We start from the raw sequence: 22602 nt of genomic DNA on the forward strand, positions 1-22602 counted from the left end.
ACATTCTTAAAATAAAGTGGTGATCCTAACTGACCTAAGACAGGGAATCTTTACTAGGATTAAATGTCAGGAATTGTGAAAAACTGAGTTTAAATGTATTTGGCTAAGGTGTATGTAAACTTCAACTGTATATACACCGATTATTCGTCTAAAATTCTTCAAGCTCTGTCAAATTGGTTATTGATCATTGCTATACAACCATTTCCATGTCTTGCCATAGCTTTTCAAGCAGATTTAATTAAAAACTGTAACTTGGCCACTCAGGAACATTCACTGTCTACTTGGTAAGCAACTCCAGTGTAGATTTGGCCTTGTGTTTTAGGTTATTGTCCTACTGAAAGGTGAATTCATCTCCCAGAATGACTGAAGCAGGTTTTCCTCTATAACTTTGACTGTGCTCATCCTGAAAAACTCCCCATTCTTTAACGATTACAAGCATACCAATTCAGGGTTCATACACATTTTGACAGATGAAATTTCAGGACTTTCCCCATTACTTTTAACCAAATTTTCATGACCAATCATTGGTGGCATCTATGTGTTCATAGAAAATAAGGTAGTGGCACTAGTCAATGAGTGTCAAATGTGGCAAAGCTTATTTATCACAGTTTTGGTTAAAATAATAAAGATTAATAAAATAATTGTGGACAGGAATACCTTAACAGACACAACAGGAAAAACTGGAGATAATTTTTTTTTACATAACAAGTGCTTTCTTTTTGTGGTCTGACAGTCGGAGTTAAAAACATACACGCAAACCTGAAGAAGTTGTTTCACATTTAAACTTAACTTACTATTTACATTTTTGACTGTCCCGGACAGTGCAGGAGATATTTTCACACACACACAACCGCTGATGACACAGCAGGGGGTAGGTAGGGTTAGGTAAAATCTCATGCCCCTGGAAGACACACACAAACCCTGAACAATTTGTTTGTTTGACATTGAAACTTAACTTCCTATTCACATTTCTGACAGTCCAGGAGCTAAAATGGAACACACACACGATGATGACACAGCAGCGGTAGGGTTAGGACAACCCTCATGCCCCTGGAAAACACACACACACAACTTTCAGTCCGATAAACTGAACACTCTCATACCATAAGTGCTGAACAGTATTTTGCCAGCTTAGTTTTTCATTGCTACAAGTTTCTCTTTGATCTGTTTTTCAATCTCCAGCAGAGATGCCTTCTCTTTTGCAGTGCGTCAGAAACGGAGGGATTTTGCGATGCAAGTCAGTTTGCTTGTAGCATCTGCCTTCTCTGCATATTCCTCAACTGATTTTTCAAGAGCACTGATATCAGCTCCCAACCTGGCCCTCTTCTTCTTCAAGTCGTGCAGCTCATCAATGAGACCCTTTCTCTTCAGGTCGATGACTTGTCTCTCCTTCAGTCTTTTCTGCTCATCCAAGCACCCATGGTACCTCAGCCTTGCTCCTGCGGCTGACGTCAACAGCTCTTTGGTGATCTGTAGATTACTTTGTCTGTTTACAGAAACGTACTCGGCGTACAGAAAATGTCCACGTCAAAAGAGAAATGGCATAAACAGTTCAAACAGACACACAAACAATTCATGAAAACGACAGCGTACCTGTAACTTGGTTATACCCCCAACGTCTCTGACGTGATCAACAATGAGCCTCAGAGCCACTAGTGTGTTCTCCTTCTGATTCTCTACCACAACCTCCTTATTGACTGAGAGTCACCTCTCCACACTAGCCTGTCCATAAGACAGGACAAGCAGCATCTGAACAACATCCCACAGCCTGGAGAAGGCATCTTTTGACCCCATGGTCTCCTGCACCAGTGTGTCCACCCGGTTTGTCTTGGGGTCAAACTCTCCGAAGCTGGCTTGGAGTGCAGCAGCATCAAAAAAACTCTGAACTCTCTCAGAACATCATCACACACGGACTCCTCCACATGGTTGGCAGTAACGAGTGTAAGCTTAATTCTCTTTATCTGTGGTACACACAGCTGTTTGGATATTGCCATCCATCTTGGCTCAAAGCACTGCATGCTTCTCACCATATGGTGGTGCACTGGAGCCTTCTTCATTACCTTCTCCAGCAGTGTGATCACGAGTCTCTTGCAGTCCATCTTGATCTCCAGCACATGCCTCTCTGTAATCTTTCTGGGAGATTTGAGTTGATTGAGGGTTGTTTCTGGTGCAAATCCAGTGTTAATCATTGAACTGTCCGTGCGCTGACTGCTGTCCTCAAATGGAACTTGGAGGAGCTTCAGTGTTGAGGTGGCTTCTTTCAGGGTGTTTTCCTTCACAACCGTTCCATGAGCTGTGAGCTAATGAATATTGTTCTTTAGTTTAAGCTCGGATAAGAAACTTGGATTCTAGATTACATTTTAACATGAGTTTCATTCCATTAATGTACACATAAAACAGCCCAAATAAATCACAATGTGACGATTGTTTGATTAATACTTTATTTTAGTAAACCGCACTAGGAATGATCCTTTCTCTCCCATGTATTTTGAAGACAAAACACCATAAATACTGTATCAATCGTATCACACACACATACAAAATGTGGTCAACTTATCAATAATTATCCATATTTCTTTACCTTTTATGATTTTTAACATGTTCTCACTCAGGAAGGGCAGTACGGGTTTGTCTGTTTGGTACATGGTGAGGAAGGGGGTGATTTGTCTGGCTACGCCATTGAAGATGCCCACTGTCACAGGGAAAGCAGCACAGCTGTCATTCACTAAGTCAAAAGACTTGCACTTTGGATTGGGTAGTTCTCCTTTTCTCACCATCTCCACGTACTGTTTCCCGTGAGGCCAGAGCAGCAGTCCGCAGCCTGAAACATGAGAAACAAGATTCTCTGGTCTGATGAAACCAAGATGGAACTCTTTGGCCTGAATGTCAAGCATCACGTCTGGAGGAAACCAGACACTGCTCATCACTTGGCCAATACCATCCCTACGGTGAAGCATGGTGGTGGGAGCATCATGCTGTGGGGGGATGTTTTTCAGCGGCCGGGACGTGGAGACTTGTCAGGATCGAGGCAAAGATGAACAGAGCAAAGCACAGAGAGATCATTGATGAAAACCTGCTCCAGATACTCAGCATCTCAGACTGGGGCTAAGGTTCACCTTCCAACAGGACAACGGCCCTAAGCACACAGCCAAGACAACGCAAGAGTGGCTTCGGGACAAGTCTCTGAATGTCATTGAGTGGCCCAGCCAGTACCCGGACTTGAACCTGATCGAACATCTCCCCTGATTGTTTTCTCAACAACATTGATGCCCTGAATTTAGCAGGCGCTATCGACAGATCTGTTGGAAAAAGTTGTGATGGGCTACTTTATGTACACACCACGGTCAGTGTGAACCGGAGTGACTTGACACTGGCTAAACAAGATGTAGCTACAAACAAAATGGAGTTAAATGGTTCCAGTCTGCCGTAAGGAGTTCATCCATGTATACGGGTAAGTGTCTAGCTACATTTTCAGATAAAACTTTCCAAATGTTGTCAAAGTCATTTTTATTGCAAGCTAAAGCGAACTGTTATCTATCAAACTTTAGCTTGATGGCTCGCAAGCTAACATTACGTTTATGATCTGTGGAGTAATATTATTCAAATCAGAATCCATTTACATTGCTAGTTATAGCCTAATGTTAGCTAGCTAACATTGGACCTAGTTTGTTAGCTTTAGCTCCCTGCAGATTTATACTACAGCTATGACAATGTTTGTATTGGTAGTAGTATCAGTTCGGATTATGCCGATTCCTTGTTTAGCTAGCTACATGTCTAAATAAAAGACTCCATTTTGGCCGGATTATTACATGACCCATTAAATTAACCAGGTGTGTCTGGTGGTGACTACGGCCATCTATTCTATTTCATGAACATGTGTACATACATGTCTAGACAATAGTGACCCATCCACTTAGCTAGATGTGGCTGGGGGTTGGTTATAGCATTTCCTTCACATGACCCCATCAAATTAGACAAGTGTGTCGGGTAAGTGTCATCTAATAATGATACAAATATTTTATCTGGACACTTTGTTTTTGATATTGCTACTATGCAAGTAACCACTTTACTGTATCACTTACACGTGACAAATAAACGTATATTATATTTGATATAGCATGTGAATCCTTAAAGAGATGGGTGGGGCTAAGGCTTAAGAAGGTGTGAACGATGCTGAATGGGTGTAGACAAAGAGCTCTCCAGTTGGTCCACCAAAACACTCAAGGGCTATTTTCTCAAAAGTAGGGTTACAAGTTTATAAACTTTCAAAGCAGAATTACTTCCCCATTATTCCTTAACTGCATTGTATGATATACCATTTTCTTATCTCGGAGTCTCTACTTTCATCCAATGTAAAAAAATATATATATAAAAAAATGTTTTTTTGCTACATAAGACCGAATCGACAATGTCGATCACATAGTTGGGCGGCTGCGATTGGGTTATTAGCGATTGCGGGCGGGTGAACAAACAGCTGACCCGTGCACCACTAGAAGATGCATACCTATTAGGGCTGGGAATTGCCAGGCACCTCACGATACAATATAATCAGGTGCTGATATAAGATGTTCTATGTTTTCAGGATATAGAGCAGAAACTGGTGCAAAAGGAACATGAACCATCAGAGACTAAAAATGATGTTATAAAATATTGGCTTCTACAGTGCAACAGGAACATATTCAGACCCCATCACTTTTTCCACATTTTGTTACTTTAGTTTTTCCCCCTCAATCTACACACAATACCCCATAACAACAAAGCAAAAACAGGTTTCTAGAAATTTTGGGAAAAGTATTTAAAAAAAATATCATATCACATTTACTTAAGTATTCAGACCCATTATCACATTATTCTCTGCAGATCCTCTGTCTCTGTCAGAATGGATGGGGAGCGTCGCTGCACAGCTATTTTCAGGTCTCTCCAGAGATGTTAGATCAACTTCAAGTCCGGGCTCTGGCTGGGACACTCAAGGAGATTCAGAGACTTGTCCCGAAGCCACTCCTGCGTTATCTTGGCTGTGTGCTTAGGATAGTGGTCCTGTTGGAAGGTGAACCTTCGCCCCAGTCTGAGGTCCTGAGCACTCTGGAGCAGGTTTATCAAGGATCTCTGTACTTTGCTCCATTCATCTATCCCTCGATCCTGATTAGTCTCCCAGTCCCTGCCACTGAAAAACATCCAAGACATGATGCTGCCACCACCATGCTTCACCGTAGGGATGGTGGTGACCTAGTGATGAGCAGTGTCTGGTTTCCTCCGCATGTGACGCTTGGCATTCAGGCCAAAGAGTTCAATCTTGGTTTCATCAGACCAGAGAATCTTGTTTCTCATGGTCAGAGTCCTTTAGGTGCCTTTTGGCAAACTCCAAGTGGTCTGTCATGTGCCTTCTACTGAGGAGTGTACATACTTCCATCTGGCCACTCTACCATAAAGGCTTGATTGGTGGAGTGCAGCAGAGATGGTTGTCCATCAGATTCTTGGTCACCTCCCTGACGAAGGCCCTTTTCCCCCTGACCGAGCGGCCATCTCTAGGATGAGTCTTGGTAGTTCCAAACTTCTTCCATTTAGGATTTATGGAGGCCACTGTGTTTTTTGGGACCCTCAATGCTGCAGAAATGTTTTGGTACCCTTCCCCAGATCTGTGCTTCGACACAATCCTGTCTCGGAGGTCTACGGACAATTCCTTTACCGGATGGCTTGGTTTTTGCTCTGACATGCACTGTCAACTGTGGAACCTTATATAGACAGGTGTGCGCCTTTCCAAATCATGTCCAATCAATTGAATTTACCACAGGTGGACTCTAATCAAGTTGATCAATGGAAACAGAATGCACCGGAGCTCAATTTGAGTCTCATAGCAAAGGGTCTGAATACTTATGTAAATAAAAAAGGTATTTCTTATTTTTTTACACATTTGCAAAAATATCTAAAAACATGTTTTTGCTTTGTCATTATGGGGTAGTGTGTAGATTGAGGGAAACAAATGATTTAACTTCTTATGGCTGCAGGGGCAGTATTGAGTAGCTTGGATGAAAGGTGCACAGAGGTGCCCATAGTAAACTGCCTGCTCCTCAGTCCCAGTTGCTAATATATGCATATTATTATTCGTATTGGATAGAAAACACTGAAGTTTCTAAAACTGTTTGAATTATGTCTGTGAGTATAACAGAACTCATATGGCAGGCAAAAACCTGAGAAGTTCCACTTCCTGTTTGAATTGTTTCTGAGGTGGCAGATTTTCAACCAAGCTCTCATTGAAATTAGAGCGAGATATTGATGAGTTTTCACTTCCTACGGCTTCCACTAGATGTCAACAGTCAATAGAACTTTGTCTGCTGACTAATGTGAAGGGGGGCCGAAGAAGACAGGAATTAGTAATCACTGCCATGAGGTGACCACGCATTGAACACGCGCCTTCACATGAGGAGGACCTCCGTTCCACCACTCTTCTGAAGTCAATCTAGTTCTCCGGTTGGAACGTTATTCAAGATGTATGTTAATACATTTTAGAAAATAAGGCTGTAACGTAACAAATTGTGGAAAAAGGGAAGGAGTATGAATACTTTCCGAATGTACTGTATGTTATCTTGAGATATAAACACATCACTATATTATTATCGTGGCAAAACATGTCAGCTGTATCAGAATTGGCCTTCATTTGCAAGATGTCATTTTTAAGTCTTTATTAAATGCTACACAGAGTGCACCAGTTTCACTAGCATGGGGTTAACTCAACATAAATTAGATCATCATCAAGATTAGCTCATACAAAATCAGACAATCTCCTGCCATGGCCTGGTGTGCTTTGGCAGCATAACGAAGACACGCACGCACGCACACAATCTTAAATCAATCTGTCTGGGGAATATTTTCCTGACTCTGTGGAGTGATGATTGGCCTTGTCCTACTTTAACTGGCAGGGATTGCAATGCACTCTAAACCCAGATGCTTGTAAGGACAAGATTCCGGACACACGTTTCAGCGCAAAAAGGCCTGTCACTATTCTAGGGACCGCAGGACAACTCTGTCACTCACCCAAAACCATAGGCTTCTGAACTTCTGTCCTGAGGCTACTCAAGCTGCATGTTTTCATTCTGTCTCAGGGCCTGTATTAACATAGGCCTTTCCACTCACAGCCCGTCAGAGCTCAGTTTCTCCGCTTCCCAGCGCAGTATGGGTTTTGACTGACAGACGTTATAAACTTGAGCACCGCACATGACAAAGATGCCCCTATCCCTCCCACTAATTGGGCTACTTTTGCACATTTGTTGTTGACAAGAGAGGGAAATGCTGTAAATTGAGGGGAGTCGACGGGTTCTGAAAGATGAGATGTTGAGGATTATAATAAATACCGCTTTGACGTCATACAAGCAAAACCCCACACCCTTGAGTCCAAATGTGCATTTCATATTTCCAAACTCATGTCATTTACAGTATCAACGTTCATGATCATTGTGTTTGATTCACAGTTACAAGGATAAAATGCGTTATAATCAAATTTTATTGGTCACATACACATGTTTAGCAGATGTTATTGCAGGTGAAGCGAAATGCTTGTGTTCTTATCTCCAACAGTGCAGTAATATCTAACAATTCACAACAACACACATCTAAAAGTAAAAGAACGGAATTAGGAAATATATAAATATTAGGACGAGCAATGTCAGAGTGGCATTTACTAAAATACGGTATATACATATGAAATTAGTAAAGCAGTATGTAAGCGTGATTCAAGTGACCAGTGATTTCATGTCTATGTACATAGGGCAGCAGCCTCTAATGTGCAGGGTTGAGTAACCGGGTGGTAGCCGTCTAGTGATGGCTATTTAAAAGTCTGATGGCTTTGAGATAGCTGTTTTTCAGACTGGCTGCATCACCGCTTGGTATGGCAACGGCATGGCGCTACAGAGGGTAATGCGCAGTGGTGTAAAGTACTTAAGTAAAAATACAACTTAAATAGTTTTTTTTGGTATCTGTAGTTCTCTATTTTTGGCTACTTTACCTTTTGTTTTACTACATTCCTAAAGAAAATGATGTACTTTTTACTACATACATATTCCCTGACACCCAAAATTACTCGTTACATTTTGAATGCTTAGCAACACAGGAAAATGGTCCAATTCACACTTTAAAAGAGAACATCCCTGGTCATCCCTACTACCTGATCTGGCGGATTCACTAAACACAAATGCGTTGTTTGTAAATATGTTTGGAGTGTTGGAGTGTGCCCCAGCTATCTGTAAATAAAAAAAAACAAGAAAATCGTGCCGTCTGGTTTGCTTAATATAAGGAATTTGAAATGATTTATACTTTTACTTTTGATACTTAAGGTCATTTTATCAATTACATTTACTTTGACGGTTTTGACGGTTTTGACAGTTTTGACGGTTTTGAGTATTTTTCCATTTAAAAAATGTGCATGCAAACGAGTTCTCTCTCGTTGAATGACAACAAAGACTTTAATGAAGAATCCCTACTGTTGGCCAATCACCGACGAAGGGGCGTAGACTTCGGCTCCGAACTTCAGCTTGCCTCCAGAAAAAATGTAGTGTGCCCGAACATCACCGAAGTCCAAAACAAACAAAAACATCAAAACGTTGTCATAATATATGCACGAACTCTACCAAACTGTTTCAGCTGGGAAGAAAGCATACACCTTTAGTCTACACCTGTTGTTTACGAAGCATGTGACAAACAACATTTTATTTGGATAAAGTTCCAGGGACACACAGTTGTTCAAGGGAGAAGGAGACACACACAAACACTTAGGCTACTTCACGGACCATGCTTCAAATAGATCGTAAACACTAGCCTCTGTTCACCATCTCAATGTCCTTGTGCTTGCACATGGCTGTAAGTGTGGGTGTGTGCACAGTACACACCACACAGCCAATGTGGTCATGGATGGGTGTTGGAGGAAGTGAGGGCCTGGTAGTCTATTTTATTTATTTAACCAGGAAGGGCTCATTGAGATTTAAAATCTCTTTTTCAAGAGTGTCCTGGCCAAGATAGGCAGCACCAAGTCATTACAAAAATTACAGACAGACAACATGAAAAACTACAAGTAATCTAGTAAAAACCATTGAATTCACAAGAGTATAACAAAATCAAAAACAGCAAATTAAAAACATTGACAGGTCAGGGAGTCAGCCTCAAAATGTAAAAACACCAATCGGGACAAGTTCTTCCAGTTTAAAAGTGTTTTGTAAGGTGTTCCAAGACGATGGCGCAGAGTGTATAAAAGCCCTTTTACCAAATTCAGTTCGGACATTTGGAACAGTTAGCAGGACAAAGTCCAGCGAACAAAGAGAGTACCCACCACATTTCTGAACAATAAAAATGCCCAAATAAAAAGGTAGTAAACCCAAAATGGCTTTGTAAATAAAAGTATACCAGTGACTGAGCCTACGAGTGACTAGAGAAGGCCAGCCAACCCTGGTATACAAAGTGCAGTGGTGCGTAAGGGTTTTGCAGTTTAAAATAAATCTCAAAGTGCCATGGTAAAGAGTGTCAATTGATCTCAAACACTGAGCGGAAGCATTCATATATAAAATATCCCCATTGTCTAGTAAAGGCATAAATGTAGCTGATAGTAGCCTCCTTCTGGCTTCAAAAGAAAAACAGGCCTTATTCCTAAAATAAAATTCAGCTTCAATTTTTTTGTAAGTTGTTGAATATGCAATTTAAAAGAGAGGCCGTCATCAATTAAAATTCCAAGATATTTATATGAGGTTACAACCTCAATCTCCTTGCCCTGACAGGTAGTAATAGGTGAAAGGTTCAGAGGTCTATTTCTTGCAAAACACAATTAGTTTAGTTTTGTCAGTATTGAGGATACGCTTCAATTGACACAAGGTATGTTGAACAGTATAAAAAGCAGTTTGCAAGTTCTGGAAAGCTTTTGTAAGAGACGAGGCACAACAGTAAATAACAGTATCATCAGCATAAAAATGAAGTTGGGCATTTTGGACATTTTTGTCTAAATCATTTATATAAATAGTGAATAAGAGAGGACCAAGTACAGAGCCTTGGGGCACACCATTAAAGACAGACAATTTAACAAACATAACCCCTCAAATTGAGTGCACTGAGTTCTATCAGACAGATAGTTAGCAAACCATGCAACTGCATGCTCCGAAAGACCTACACTCGACAATCTCTGCCTTAGTATAGCATGATCAACTGTATCAAAAGCCTTAGCGAGATCAATACAAAGTAAGACACAGTGCTGTTTTTTGTCAAGGGCTTCAGTGAAATCATTTAAAACCTTCATGGCTGCTGTAATTGTGCTATGCTTCTTCCTGAAGCCCGAAAATAGAGTTAGTAAATAAAAACTATTTTAGCTGTTCACTTACAAGGGTTTCAAGTATTTTCACCAGGGGTGACAGCTTTGAGATTGGCCTATAATTATTTAAAAGAGTTGGATCTCCCCCTTTTAAAAGTGGTAGGACAAATGCTGATTTCCAGATCTTTGGAATTTCATTACATTCCAGGGTTAGATTGAACAGATATGTAAGTGGTTCAGCTATGAAATCAGCTGCCAGATTTAAAAAGCAGGGATCCAAAAGATCAGGACCTGCAGGCTTTCTCTGATCTAAGGATTTCAGGGCTTTATGTACCACCTGCACTGAGAATGGCAAAAAGCTAAAAGTTTGACCAGCTCTCACTGGTTCATCCACACAGGGTTGTACAGAGACAGAGGACACTGGTTCATCCACACAGGGTTGTACAGACACAGAGGACACTGAATCAAACAGCCTACCAGATGATACAAAGTGCTCATTGAAACAATTCAGCATTTCAGTTTTGTCATATATAGCAACAGAGGCCTTCAAAACATATGACGGAAATTCATTAACATTACTGTTACCAGACATAGACTTAATAGCCTTCCAAAACTTTCTAAGGTCATTCAGGTCGTCATGCGGACACAACACTGAAGCAACAACAACGCATGAAGTCAGTGGAGCGGACATCCAAGGAGAGGTAACAATGTTCACTCTTTGGCATTTAAGTGGCAAGACGGACATGGCACCTAGCCATAAATGACATAACCGAATGGCTACAAGCGAATTGAGTTGCCCAACTACGACTGGAACATAGGTTTAAGAGGATGTATGTGTAACGTATGGCTATTAGCAAAAAAGACTCACCACTGATGACTTTCGGCACACATAGGGTTCATCTTCACGGCTTCCTCTCCAACTTTCTTCCCTGAGGGGAGAAAAGAGGGAGGACATGAACAGAGCTACTGCACTGAAACGCGAACTCAGCATACAAAATACTGGCAGCACGTTTGTGCACGTCATACAGTATACACAAACATATAGGAATGTACCTACATTTAGTAGATGAGGAGATTCAACAGAACCACACAAGATGACATGGACATCATTCAATGACGCGCATCACACGAAAACAAAAAGACGCCACACAAAACGAGAGAAGAGACTGGGCATGAGACGGTGAACAAATTAAAATCAACAGTGACATGAAAGATAATCCAGAACGACAGCAGGGCCATAAACGTGATGTCTTTGTTGCTTTAAAATAGCCAACACTGCATCATCGCCCTGTTTCCTTCTGTGTTTCCAAACCATTTGACAATGGTGCCTTTTGCGGAAAGCACCTGGCCAGCCTTGATTCGAGGCCCATTAATGAGGAAGGATTACTGTATGAAGAAACAGGTCAAGCCAGTCTGTGCTGTTCAGCACAATCACACAACAGTCTCTGTTGAGAAAAAAGAAAGACTCTAGTCTAGATGGTAAATGGTATAGTGCTGCACGTAATATGCCGAGGCTCATGGCCAACATATTGTTACAGTTACACGAGACATGCAAAGAGTGTTGTGAGTTATCTGCTTACAGGCAGGGAGAAAATAAAAACATGCAAGCTGAATGTAGCGATTTGAGTGAACACCTACATAACTGTTCAAAAGTTTGGGGTCACTTAGAAATGTCCTTGTTTTTGAAAGTAAAGCAAGTTTTTTTGTCCAGTAAAATAACATCAAATTGATCAGAAATACAGTGTAGACATTGTTAATGTTGTAAATGACTATTGTAGCTGGAAACGGTTGACTTTTAATGGAATATCTACATAGGCGTACAGAGGCCCATTATCAACAACCATCACTCCTGTGTTCCAATGGCACGTTGTTAGCAAATCCAAGTTTATCATTTTAAAAGGCTGATTGATCATTAGAAAAAACTTTTGCAATTATGTTAGCACAGCTGAAAACTGTTGTGCTCATTGAAGAAGCAATACAACTGGCCTTCTTTAGACTAGTTGAGTATCTGGAGCATCAGCGTTTGTGGGATCGATTACAGGCTCAAAATGGCCAGAAACAAAGAACTTTCTTTTGAAACTCATCAGTATATTCTTGTTCTGAGAAATGAAGGCTATTCCATGCGAGAAATTGCCAAGAAACTGAAGATCTCGTACAACGCTGTGTACTACTCCCTTCACAGAACAGCACAAACTGGCTTTAACCAGAATAGAAAGAGTGGGAGACCCCGGTGCACAACTGAGCAAGAGGACAAGTACATTAGAGTGTCTAGTTTGAGAAGAGGCGACTCCGGGATTCTGGCCTTCTAGGCAAAGTTGCAAAGAAAAAGCCACATCTCAGACTGGTCAATAAAAAGAAAAGATTTGCGCTTATAGCCTACTGCCATGTGCGCATTGCTGCGCTTATGTGAAGAAATAGCATAATAGTTATCAACATTTAAAGCTAAACATTCTGATCCGTTGAGTCAGCCTCATTGCTTTAAAAAGTTTTGGGATGCTAGTGGTTGTATTACTTTGGGATCTATCCCATCCCACAACTGTCCCAGACTATGTTTGTAATATTTCTTTCTCGCACAGAATAGGTCAACTTTTGTACTATGGGGGATAGTAAATTGACATAGACTAGTGCTTTTGCTGTTCGTTAGACCTACTCATCTTGTTGGCTGACGAAAAATAAATGTGGACAGTTCTTCCAATATCTTTAATATGCGCGAATTGGATACGGAAGCGTGCAGTTTCGTACCGGATGTGTCGGTCTTCACTTGTAGCCTGTGAGAAAGACCCGATCACATGACAGAGAGCCATTTGAGTGAGAGGTGATTTGGAGCATGCAGCCGGGAGAAGGGAATTATAATTATTATATTCAGCCCAAGGGCACAGCGGCCACAAATAACATGGATGTTTTTAGGGGGAATTATCAAGTGCTTGTCAAATTGTGAATGAGAGACAGATGAAGTGTGTACAGCCTGCGCAAAAAAAAGCAGAGCTCATGACTTGAGACTTTTTTCAAATCCTCATTAGAGTTGCATCATGCAGCCTTAGGATGTATTTAACAAATCTAAACATATAGCCCAATGTTTTTTTCACAACTAAAGTTACAGAAATAACTCTAAATTAAGCATATAAGATTGCCTGTTTCTTTGTTAACCGCTCAACACAGAAAAGACGCATGTGAAAAAAAGACGCACTCCCTCAAATCGTTTGGAGAAAATATTTATATTTTATTCAGCTAATGTTCAATTGTATTCTTCATACTATAAAATTATGCCATGGAATTCTAAGCAAATCTTGTCTGCTAAATTAACTAGTGTAGCTCACAGCCATATGGCATAGCCAGATCAGGGCCTAACATAAGAACAACTGAGTATACTATTCTGTTCTTTCTTTAGACCTGACCAAAATAAATAATAGATTTATTGTGATCGTGAAGGCTATATTATATGGATTTATTAGACTTTTTGTTCCAAAGGTCTGCATCAGTGGCTTGTAGGCTATGCGTGGAAGCCAGGAGATACTAAATGTGTATGTTAATTAACGGTCAATTATCGTGAGACCGGCAATTATTTGATTGACAATCACCGGCTGACGAAATGTCATAACCGCCACAACCCTATATGCCACCACAGCTGTATGGTACAAACATTATGGGGAAATGGAGTATAATGCAGATTAGTATTTCAGGTCATTGATGACAAGGTGCAGTAATCAGTCCAATGCAAAGTCACTTAATCCCTATGAGCCCGATAGCCAGTTGATGATGGCCACAGCATGGGGGAAGAAAAGGTTAAAGTGGCGGACCTAAACCGTCTGCCAGTCTTTGAAAGGCGGGGTGTTTGGGGTGGGCAGGGTCGGCAATGGTCTTGTACTGGAGGCATGCAGGTCCTTCATGGAGGGAAGGTGACACCCGATGACCTTCTCCGCAGACCGGACGATGCGCTGCAGTTTGCCCTTGCAACAGGCAGACCCAAACCAGACGGTGATAGAAGAGGCGAGGATGGACTCAATGATGGTGTAGAATCTAACCAGAATTGTCAGAGAGATTGAGTTTCCTCAGCTGGCACAGATGGTACACATCCTCTGTTGAGCCTTCTTGGTCACCACTGATGTTGTCCTCCCCCTTGAGGTTGTGAGAGATGATTGTCCCCAGGGAATTTGAAGGACTTGGCCGTGCTGACGGCTGAGCCATCAATCACGAGGGAGAAAGATGGTGGGGGGAATTTCCTGTAGTCAACCACCATCTCCATGGTTTTGACTGTGTTGAGTTCCAGGTTGTTGCGATTGCACCAGGCGGTCACCCTCTCCATGGTACTTGGATTTTTGTCGTCAGAAATGAGTCCAACCAGGTTGGTGTCATCAGCAAACTTGAGTAGTTTGACGGATGTGTCTTTGGAGGAGCAGTCATTCGTGTAGAGTTAGAAGAGGAAGGGAGAGAGCATGCAACCCTGTGGCGCCCCCGTGTTGAGAGATGTTTTCCCATCTTAACGTGCTGTGTCCTGTTGGTCAGAAGTCGGTGATCCGCCGGCAGATAGAGTCAGATACATTCAGCTATGTGAGTTCATGCTGTAGCAGGTCCGGAATGATGTGTTGAAGGCTGAGTTAAAGTCCACAAACAATATCCTCGGGTTGTTGAGATGTTGAAGGATAGTGAAGGCCCATGTTGACGCCATCATCCACAGACCAATTGGCTCTGTAGGCGAACTGTATGTGGTCAAGGAGGGCGTCGGTGGTGGTGGTTTTGAGATGGGACATAACCAGGTGTTCCAAGTTTTTCATGATGACGAGGTGGGCGCTAAAGGTCTATAGTCATGCAGGCCGGTCGCCTTTTGTTTCTTCTTGCCAACAGCATTACGTCATTCTAGACATGTGAAGAGCGTGAAAAGTTAACTGTTATATGTAGTGTTGTTTTGGCCAAATGTACCAACGTGCTAGATTGCAAGTCCATGCACAACCGTGTCTTACTGACAACTTAATGTGGAGCAATAGACCCTGTCAATGGCTCATTGTGCATTATCGCTAATGCACATATAGCTGTAAGTAGGGCACTTCATCATAAGCCCACGGATGACAGAAGACAGCTGTGCTCACAAACTTCGCCAAAGCTCACCACAGATCCTGCCAGTTATCTTTGTGGCCAGATTTTAAATTGGCTTACTGAGGTCATATTATCAATACTAGAGGTTCACGCCAACTGGTTGGTTTTCCAGGTGTCATTCAGTTGCTGATTTACACCAGGACTACCTCCAGGCTACTCCGAGACGTGGACACTGCCAACAAGTGGGTGGCCTGCAGAACCAGTTGTGCAAATGAACATGCATGTCTCCAATACCAGGAACTGTTATGGTTGCATATTTCCAGACACTCTGAAAAACCTGGGAATTTTGGGAAATAGAAACCTTGGCATTTTGGGAAATTTGGGGAATTGTATAACCCTAATCTTTGGTACATGCTGTGAATACTGGAGATCAAGGGGTCAGTATGTGGTTTATTACCCGTCTCTGCATGGGTCTTCTTCTGCTCTAGGTTGGTAGTGATGTCGTGGACATCCACATAGGCCCGAACTAGTCGCCATAAGAAAGTAGTGTTCTGTCCAAACTGTGAAGAAAAGAGGAGTGTCTGTGTCATTAAACTTCACATATTGACTTTAATTTGGAGGCAGGCTTCACCGTGGAACTTCACTGTTCATACTTGGATTCAAATAGTATTTGTTTTGCTCTTTTGGAAAAATATAGATTTCGTCTATGCAATATTCCATCTGATTATTGTCAGCATTGAGCAAATTTCAGGTCTTCTGAGCGGAAAGTTGAACGTTGTGAGAATTCCGTGCAACTTCCAGCATGTGCTTACTGTGAACACTGAGGCTGTAACCCTTTAAGTTACAGAGACATTAAAAKAATTATGAAGGGCTTGATGTTAACCTTTTGACAAGTAGGAGATATTTTTTACTTGGTCTGTAACAACATGGGCCAAATAGGTGACTGGATATTGCATTGTAGTATGTTGTATGATGCAAGAAACTACTTTACAAAATAAAAGTCATTATTATTACCATACAGAAAATCAAAGAAAAATGTAGGCTACCCTCTGCCTATTGGCTTCTTTGCTCAAATTACAACACAGGCCCTTTAAGACATATAAAAGCTATTTACCTGACTTGCTTTTCAAAGACAGCTAGAAATGTACAAGTTGTGTGCTCTTGTAGGAAGCAGTCACTCCCCCATTGCTGACCAATAATTAGCTATAGCCTAACTGGGCAAATAACTCGCTAACTAGCAAAAAATATTAACAAATGTGCATGTGGCTCTGCACTTTGACCTGAGAAGCGCATCTACTCGCAACCTCGGGTGATGGAAAGACGGCTCGTTGGCTACTTGTTAGTAGAATTCTACTCTGTTGCCTTCAGCAAAGTCACCGACTCAATCTTGCAAAGATTCGTTTTGGTTGATGCATTTAAAAAGGGGGATGATATTATGTTGATTCACAAGTCTCACAGGGAAACGTTGATCTAAGTATAGTGTAAAATAACGGGGCAAACTAATCAGTAACGTTTCAATATTGTGCATTTCTGGCTGCGCGGACTGGCATTTCTTCRGTGCAGCAGTCTTGGACATTGCTTCTAGGCCTAGGACATCTAAACTAAAGACTAGGACTGTTGGTTGAAGTGGCCCACCTCTGTCCTCTTATCCAGCATGGTGCGGAGGCACTCCCTCTTGTCTCCATCCGTGCCGTTGTGTAGAGCGTCCACCCTCTCCAAGAGGGCTGAGAACTCGTCCAGAGGCTCGATCACTGTCACTTCCTCCTGACTCTCATCAGCCTCACTCTTCTCTTCTTCCTCAGAGTCTGTCAGAGCCGTAATGTACCTGGAACACAAGACGAAGTATTCATTAGGGCCACAGCCTAAATTCTCAGTTTCCTTGGCATGTGTTGTCATAGTTACGTGGGAGGAAGATGAACTGAAAGTGTGGGCGGTTAAAACTTAAAATCCCTTGTGTGGTTGCTTCAATTCTACTCCTAGCAGACCACTTGGTCTGAGTGGGAACCAGTGATCCTACGCAATGACTGGGTWACCATATAAAATGTAGCCTATAGGCTACGCCTTAGTGTGCCAAGACAGTACAAACTGTACTGGCATCAGGCTATACATATATAGTGAAGAGGGGTGGGAGTATCTCCAGAATGGGATCCCTCTGGTAATGACTCAGAGCGTGAGTCTTAGTTAACAAGTGCCTTTAATTACCCCCTCTCTGCCAGATGCTGTCAATAACAGATGAACCTTCCCTGTTGGTTTACACGCAAACAGCAACACGTTTGATTACACAAGTGGGTTACTTTAATTGTGTATAAACGCTGCCTAGCAGTTAAGAAGTCTTGACACAGATACCTGAAGGGTTTCCAGTACCGAACACAGAGACTTGTTTGCCTCTGTCATGGCGTGGCACATAATGTCCCTGCATTAGCCCCGGTTTACCGCTTCCAAAAAAGCCCCCTTTCAATTACTGTAAGTACATACTAACACCCTCAGCTAACACTTGAATAGGGGAGGTGAAATAGGCGTGTATTAATGACATAGGTAGAAATTCAAAGAAATGGAAGACTGAAAGTGAAAAGGTTTAAACATGAAAGGCCTCCATTAAGTGCTGGCAACAGCTACATCATCGGTGCTTAAGGAAACGTTTGGGTCTGTGAGCGATGGTTCTGGGCTAGGGGGAGGTGTGTTGGAGCGGGCCGCTGACCGGCACATCGTGGGCCCACAACAGGTGGTGGAAGCCCCATCTTAGATACCTCCCAACTCACAAAACTTAGGTCAGGCCCGAATAGCTGATTAATTAAAGGTGCACTACGCAGAAATCGCTCCGCCATTTCCTGGTTGCTACATTTTTTATAGTTCGCCTAATTTCAGTTTGTGACAAAACAAGCAAGCATTGTGTAGAGAATCATTGTACCATCTAAACCGCTGTGAACTARATTTTCCTTAACCAAAAATATTGTAATTTCAGCTGTTTGAAGCTGGTGTATAAAAACAAAGTAAAAAACGAAACTTAATAACGGGAAACATAGAAAGTGCACATAGAACATATCTACCGCTTCTTAGAATTGCTTTCAATGAGAAGGACAGAACTAACGCACATTTCTATGCACATTTGGCCAGGTCACCCAAAAKGTTACATACTGCAGCTTTAAGTCTGTGCCAGAGGAGCCAAAAGTACAGTATATGCAGGAAAACAGCAACATTGCTTCACCCGCGGGGCAGGCAGTAAAATCCAATGACGCTGTAACAACATGGAACGCTTCGCTCTCTTACTTAGGCTGCCTATACCAACCTTCTCAAACAACGCCTACCCAATGCCTCAGAAAAGTTAAGAAAATCCAACACCTAAAYCTTCCGGGATAGTGTGTCACTTGTTGTCTTGAAATAGACAACCAAAAGTCGATGCAATGCAAGAATATCATGGCTATAGGCCTATTTTCATCCATTTTCCAATCTAATTGGACCACTGAGTAAAAATGGAAACACACCCAGTCACGGAGGTGCTTTATGTAGGGATTATGCTGCTGTCAATCTCTCCTGCTGTCAATCTCTCCATTTGTGTGGCCAACGAGCCCAGCATGTTAGCTCAGACTCCCTCTGCTTGTTGCTTTAATGCCGCTGTTTGCTCGAGACCACAGCTCTTAATCTGTCCACACACACACCTCTCAGCAGAAGAAAGCAAACACACTGCGGCCCTAGCCAAGAACCTGMCCCACTCACTCACACAACACACAGTGAAAAGCCCGGCCGATTGATTCACAAGACATTCATTCTAAAATGAATTATCTTGTGTTACCAAAATAGGGCAAGACTTGTTAAATACAACATCTAAAAATTCTAACAAAAATGTGGGGGCAACATACGAAGAGGGAATGAATGAATCTGACAAGAAAGACAATCCATGATCTTTATCCTAAAAACCGCAGATTACAATTTTAATGAATAGACATAGAACCGGTGTACCACAGGGTACAGTTCACTGGCCATTGGCGTTCCTGGGATCTGGAGCTGTGGCCTTGTTTACAAACCCAGATTCCTAATCTCTGCACAGTGACCTCAGAGTAAGCTCCAAACCTMCAGGCTGGTGCTGAACCCATTTACAGAGCATTCGGAACGTATTTAGACCCCTTGACTTTTTCCAAATTGTTTTACGTTTCAGCCTTAGTCTAAAATGTATTAAATACATGTCTCTCGTCAATCTACACACAATACCCCACAATGACAAAGCAAAAACAGAAATACCTTATTTAGAAAAGTATTCAGACCCTTTGCAATGAGACCCGAAATTGAGCTCAGGTGCATCCTGTTTCCATTGATCATCCTTGACATGCTTCTACAACTTGATTGGATTCCACCTGGGGTAAATTCAATTGATTGGACATGATTTGTAATGGTACACACCAGTCTATATAAGGTCCCACTGTTGACAGTGCAAGTCAGAGCAAAAACCAAGCCAAGAGGTTGAAGGAATTGTCCGTAGAGCTCCAAGACAAGATTGTTTTGAGGCACAGATCTGTGGAAGGGTACAAAAACATGTCTGCAACATTTAAGGTCCCCAAGAACACATTAGCCTCCATCATTCTTAAATGGAAGAAGTTTGGAACCACCAAGACTCTTCCTAGAGCTGGCTGCCTGGGAAAACTGAGCAATCAGGGGAGAAGGGCCTTGGTAATGGAGGTGATCAAGAACCCACTGGTCACTCTAACAGAGTTCCAGTGACAGAAGGACAATCATCTCTGCAGCACTCCACCAATCAGGCCTTTATGGTAGGCATATGACAGCCCACTTAGAGTTTGCCAAAAAAGGCACCTAAAGGACTCTCAGACCATTGGGAAACAAGATTCTCAGACTGTGATGAGACCAAGATTGAACACTTTGGCCTGAATGCCAAGCGTCACACCTGGAGGAAACCTGGCACCATCCCTTCGGTGAAGCATGGTGGTGGAAGCATCATGCTGTGGAGATGTTTTTCAGCGGCAGGGACTGGTAGACTAGTCAGGATCGAGGCAAAGATGAAAGGAGCAAAGTACAGAGAGATCCTTGATGAAAGCCTGCTCCAGGACCGCAGACTGGGGCGAAAGTTGACCTTCCAACAGGACAACGACCTTAAGCACACAGCCAAGACAACGCAGGAATTTCTTCGGGACTCTGTATGTCCTTGAGTAAGTCTCTGTATGTGGCCCAGTGGCCCAGCCAGAGCCCGGACTTGAACCCGATCGAACATCTCTGGAGAGACATGAAAATAGCTGTGCAGCGACGCTCCCCATCCAGACTAGCAGAGCTTGAGGTTCTGCAGAGAAGAAGGGGAGAAACTCCCCAAATACAGGTGTGCCAAGCTTGTAGCGTCAATGCCACGAAGACTCGAGGATGTAATCACTGCCAAAAGTGCTTCAACAAAGTACTGAGTAAAGGGTCTGAAACCATGTAAATGTGATATTTCCGCGTTTGCTTTGTCATTATGAGGTATTCATTTTTTAATAAGGCTGTAACATAACAAAAACTGGAAAAAGTGAAGGGGTCTGAATACTTTACGAATGCACTGTATGGGCCAATACAGGACTTAAAATTCTGAATGGACTTGCATTTGTGTGAGCAGCAATGGCCATTCTCCAAATTGTTGTGCATTCGTTTTTTTTTTGCACCTGCACACAATGTACAAGTACAGGGTTCGATACTGCGACCAAAACAGTCGTATTTGCGACAGTTTGACTTTGCAGTGCGACACGGATTTTAAGTGGTCGCAAGAGTGCCATTGAACATTTTCCCTGGTCARGTTAGTTTTTTAGCTCACAATTCGCTTTTTTTTTTTTTTTTTAAATCATCATGATTTATTCAAACAGTAAATGTGCAAATGACCAAAAATAAACCAACTTTATGAAGAGGCAACAACAGTACGGGAATGCCCGTCTGTGTGTCAGTGCTCAACACGGGATGTTTGGGAAACCCTTCCGGGTCAGTCGATCATCCCYTCAGTGGCCAGCTTGGGCCAGTGAAAAAAATATTGTAATAATGCTATTTTTAATCTAGGCTATATAATAGATTTTTTATTTTTTTATATGGATTCCCAAAGCTGTTCATTCATTAGGTTGATTAATTATGATCACATGCGCGTTGCACATATATAGCCGAAAGATAATATGTTGGGCGGAGAGAGTGCGCAGCTCTCAAACAGCTGGTTGTTCCGTGGAGCAAAGACCGACAGCAGTTGGGGTAGGAAAGCAGTAAGAAATATGTTGCAAGTTATATCTACCAGTAAATGCTAAGGTAAGAATGGGTACGCAAACCAGGTTTGCGGTTGTCTATTGCACTTGTGTAAAACCATGTGCAGATATTATGGGCAAGACAACATTGAATGTTGATTTCAACTTGTTTTTTTTCCTATAAATTACTGAAACAATTGCTGTGTGCGGTGTGCTACTTTCTATAACCGTTAGCGATGCTAATGATGGCATTACCATTTTCAGGTAGATGAAAAGCCAATTCAAAAGGTAACCACAAAGTAGCCTATGCCTACCTGACAGAATCATGATTATTTGCATCAATCCTCCAGTGGACATTTGTTCCGAAAACTCCATTAAAAAGTGCGCTGCAAAAACACAGCTAGACACAACTCATCTGTTTGGCTGGTGCGCACCTGAATTAAAATTTAGATATCTAACAACTGGGTCCCGTGATGTGGTTTTAAAAGCATTGCTATGGACCTTGGAACATCCAATTCAGTTCTTTATATAAATTTTTTTTTTTAAAGCGTGTTTCTGAGTATGGAAATTAAACATAAAATAAATATATAAAATCAGTTATTCACCCATTTTTTATTTTTTTGCCGTAGTATCGTTTTGGTATTAAGTATATTTTTTCAAATCCTGCCCTCTAGAGGATTTCACAGAAAATACATGGCACTTTTGAAATCGGCCAATAAATACATTTTGCACTTTATTTTAAGTATATTTTTCTTTGCTGTTACAGTATCCAAATCAATGTAAGAAGACAGGGCATGCTACTTAAAGACGGCTAGTCGTTATTGAGCTTGGATCTGTATGGAATGCAGGCAATTATGGGACACGGGCCGATGGCATCATCTAACTCAACTTTTTATTTTTTTTTAAATTGGTGTGACCAAAATCATGTGCTGGTGCCAACAAACTGAAACGTGTTAGTGTATCTAGATCCTTAGGGGAGAGAACCCCAATGCATTGTCTTCCATGAATTTGTTCGTATATGATTGATCCTTTTTATATTCCATTCATTCAGCCTCTCTTTCCCTCCCTGCGCTTGTTTACTCAAATGGAAAGTGG

General features: G+C 41.9%; 1 protein-coding gene across 3 annotated transcripts in view; it reads right to left on the reverse strand.

Annotated features, from left to right (window-relative positions):
• LOC111951901 (regulator of microtubule dynamics protein 2) overlaps window positions 1-22602 on the reverse strand; it is a 94047-nt gene that overhangs the window by 20992 nt on the left and 50453 nt on the right. For all 3 annotated transcript variants that reach the window (XM_023970224.3, XM_023970225.3, XM_023970226.3), the window contains exons 3-5: window positions 16949-17138; window positions 15771-15873; window positions 11151-11211 (exon numbers count right to left, since the gene is read on the reverse strand). In XM_023970224.3, coding sequence (XP_023825992.1) covers window positions 11151-11211; window positions 15771-15873; window positions 16949-17138 — 354 coding nt within the window. The remainder of the gene's footprint in view (window positions 1-11150; window positions 11212-15770; window positions 15874-16948; window positions 17139-22602) is intronic.

This window comes from Salvelinus sp. IW2-2015, linkage group LG25 (assembly GCF_002910315.2).
Source record: "Salvelinus sp. IW2-2015 linkage group LG25, ASM291031v2, whole genome shotgun sequence".
Taxonomy (NCBI): Eukaryota; Metazoa; Chordata; class Actinopteri; order Salmoniformes; family Salmonidae; genus Salvelinus; species Salvelinus sp. IW2-2015.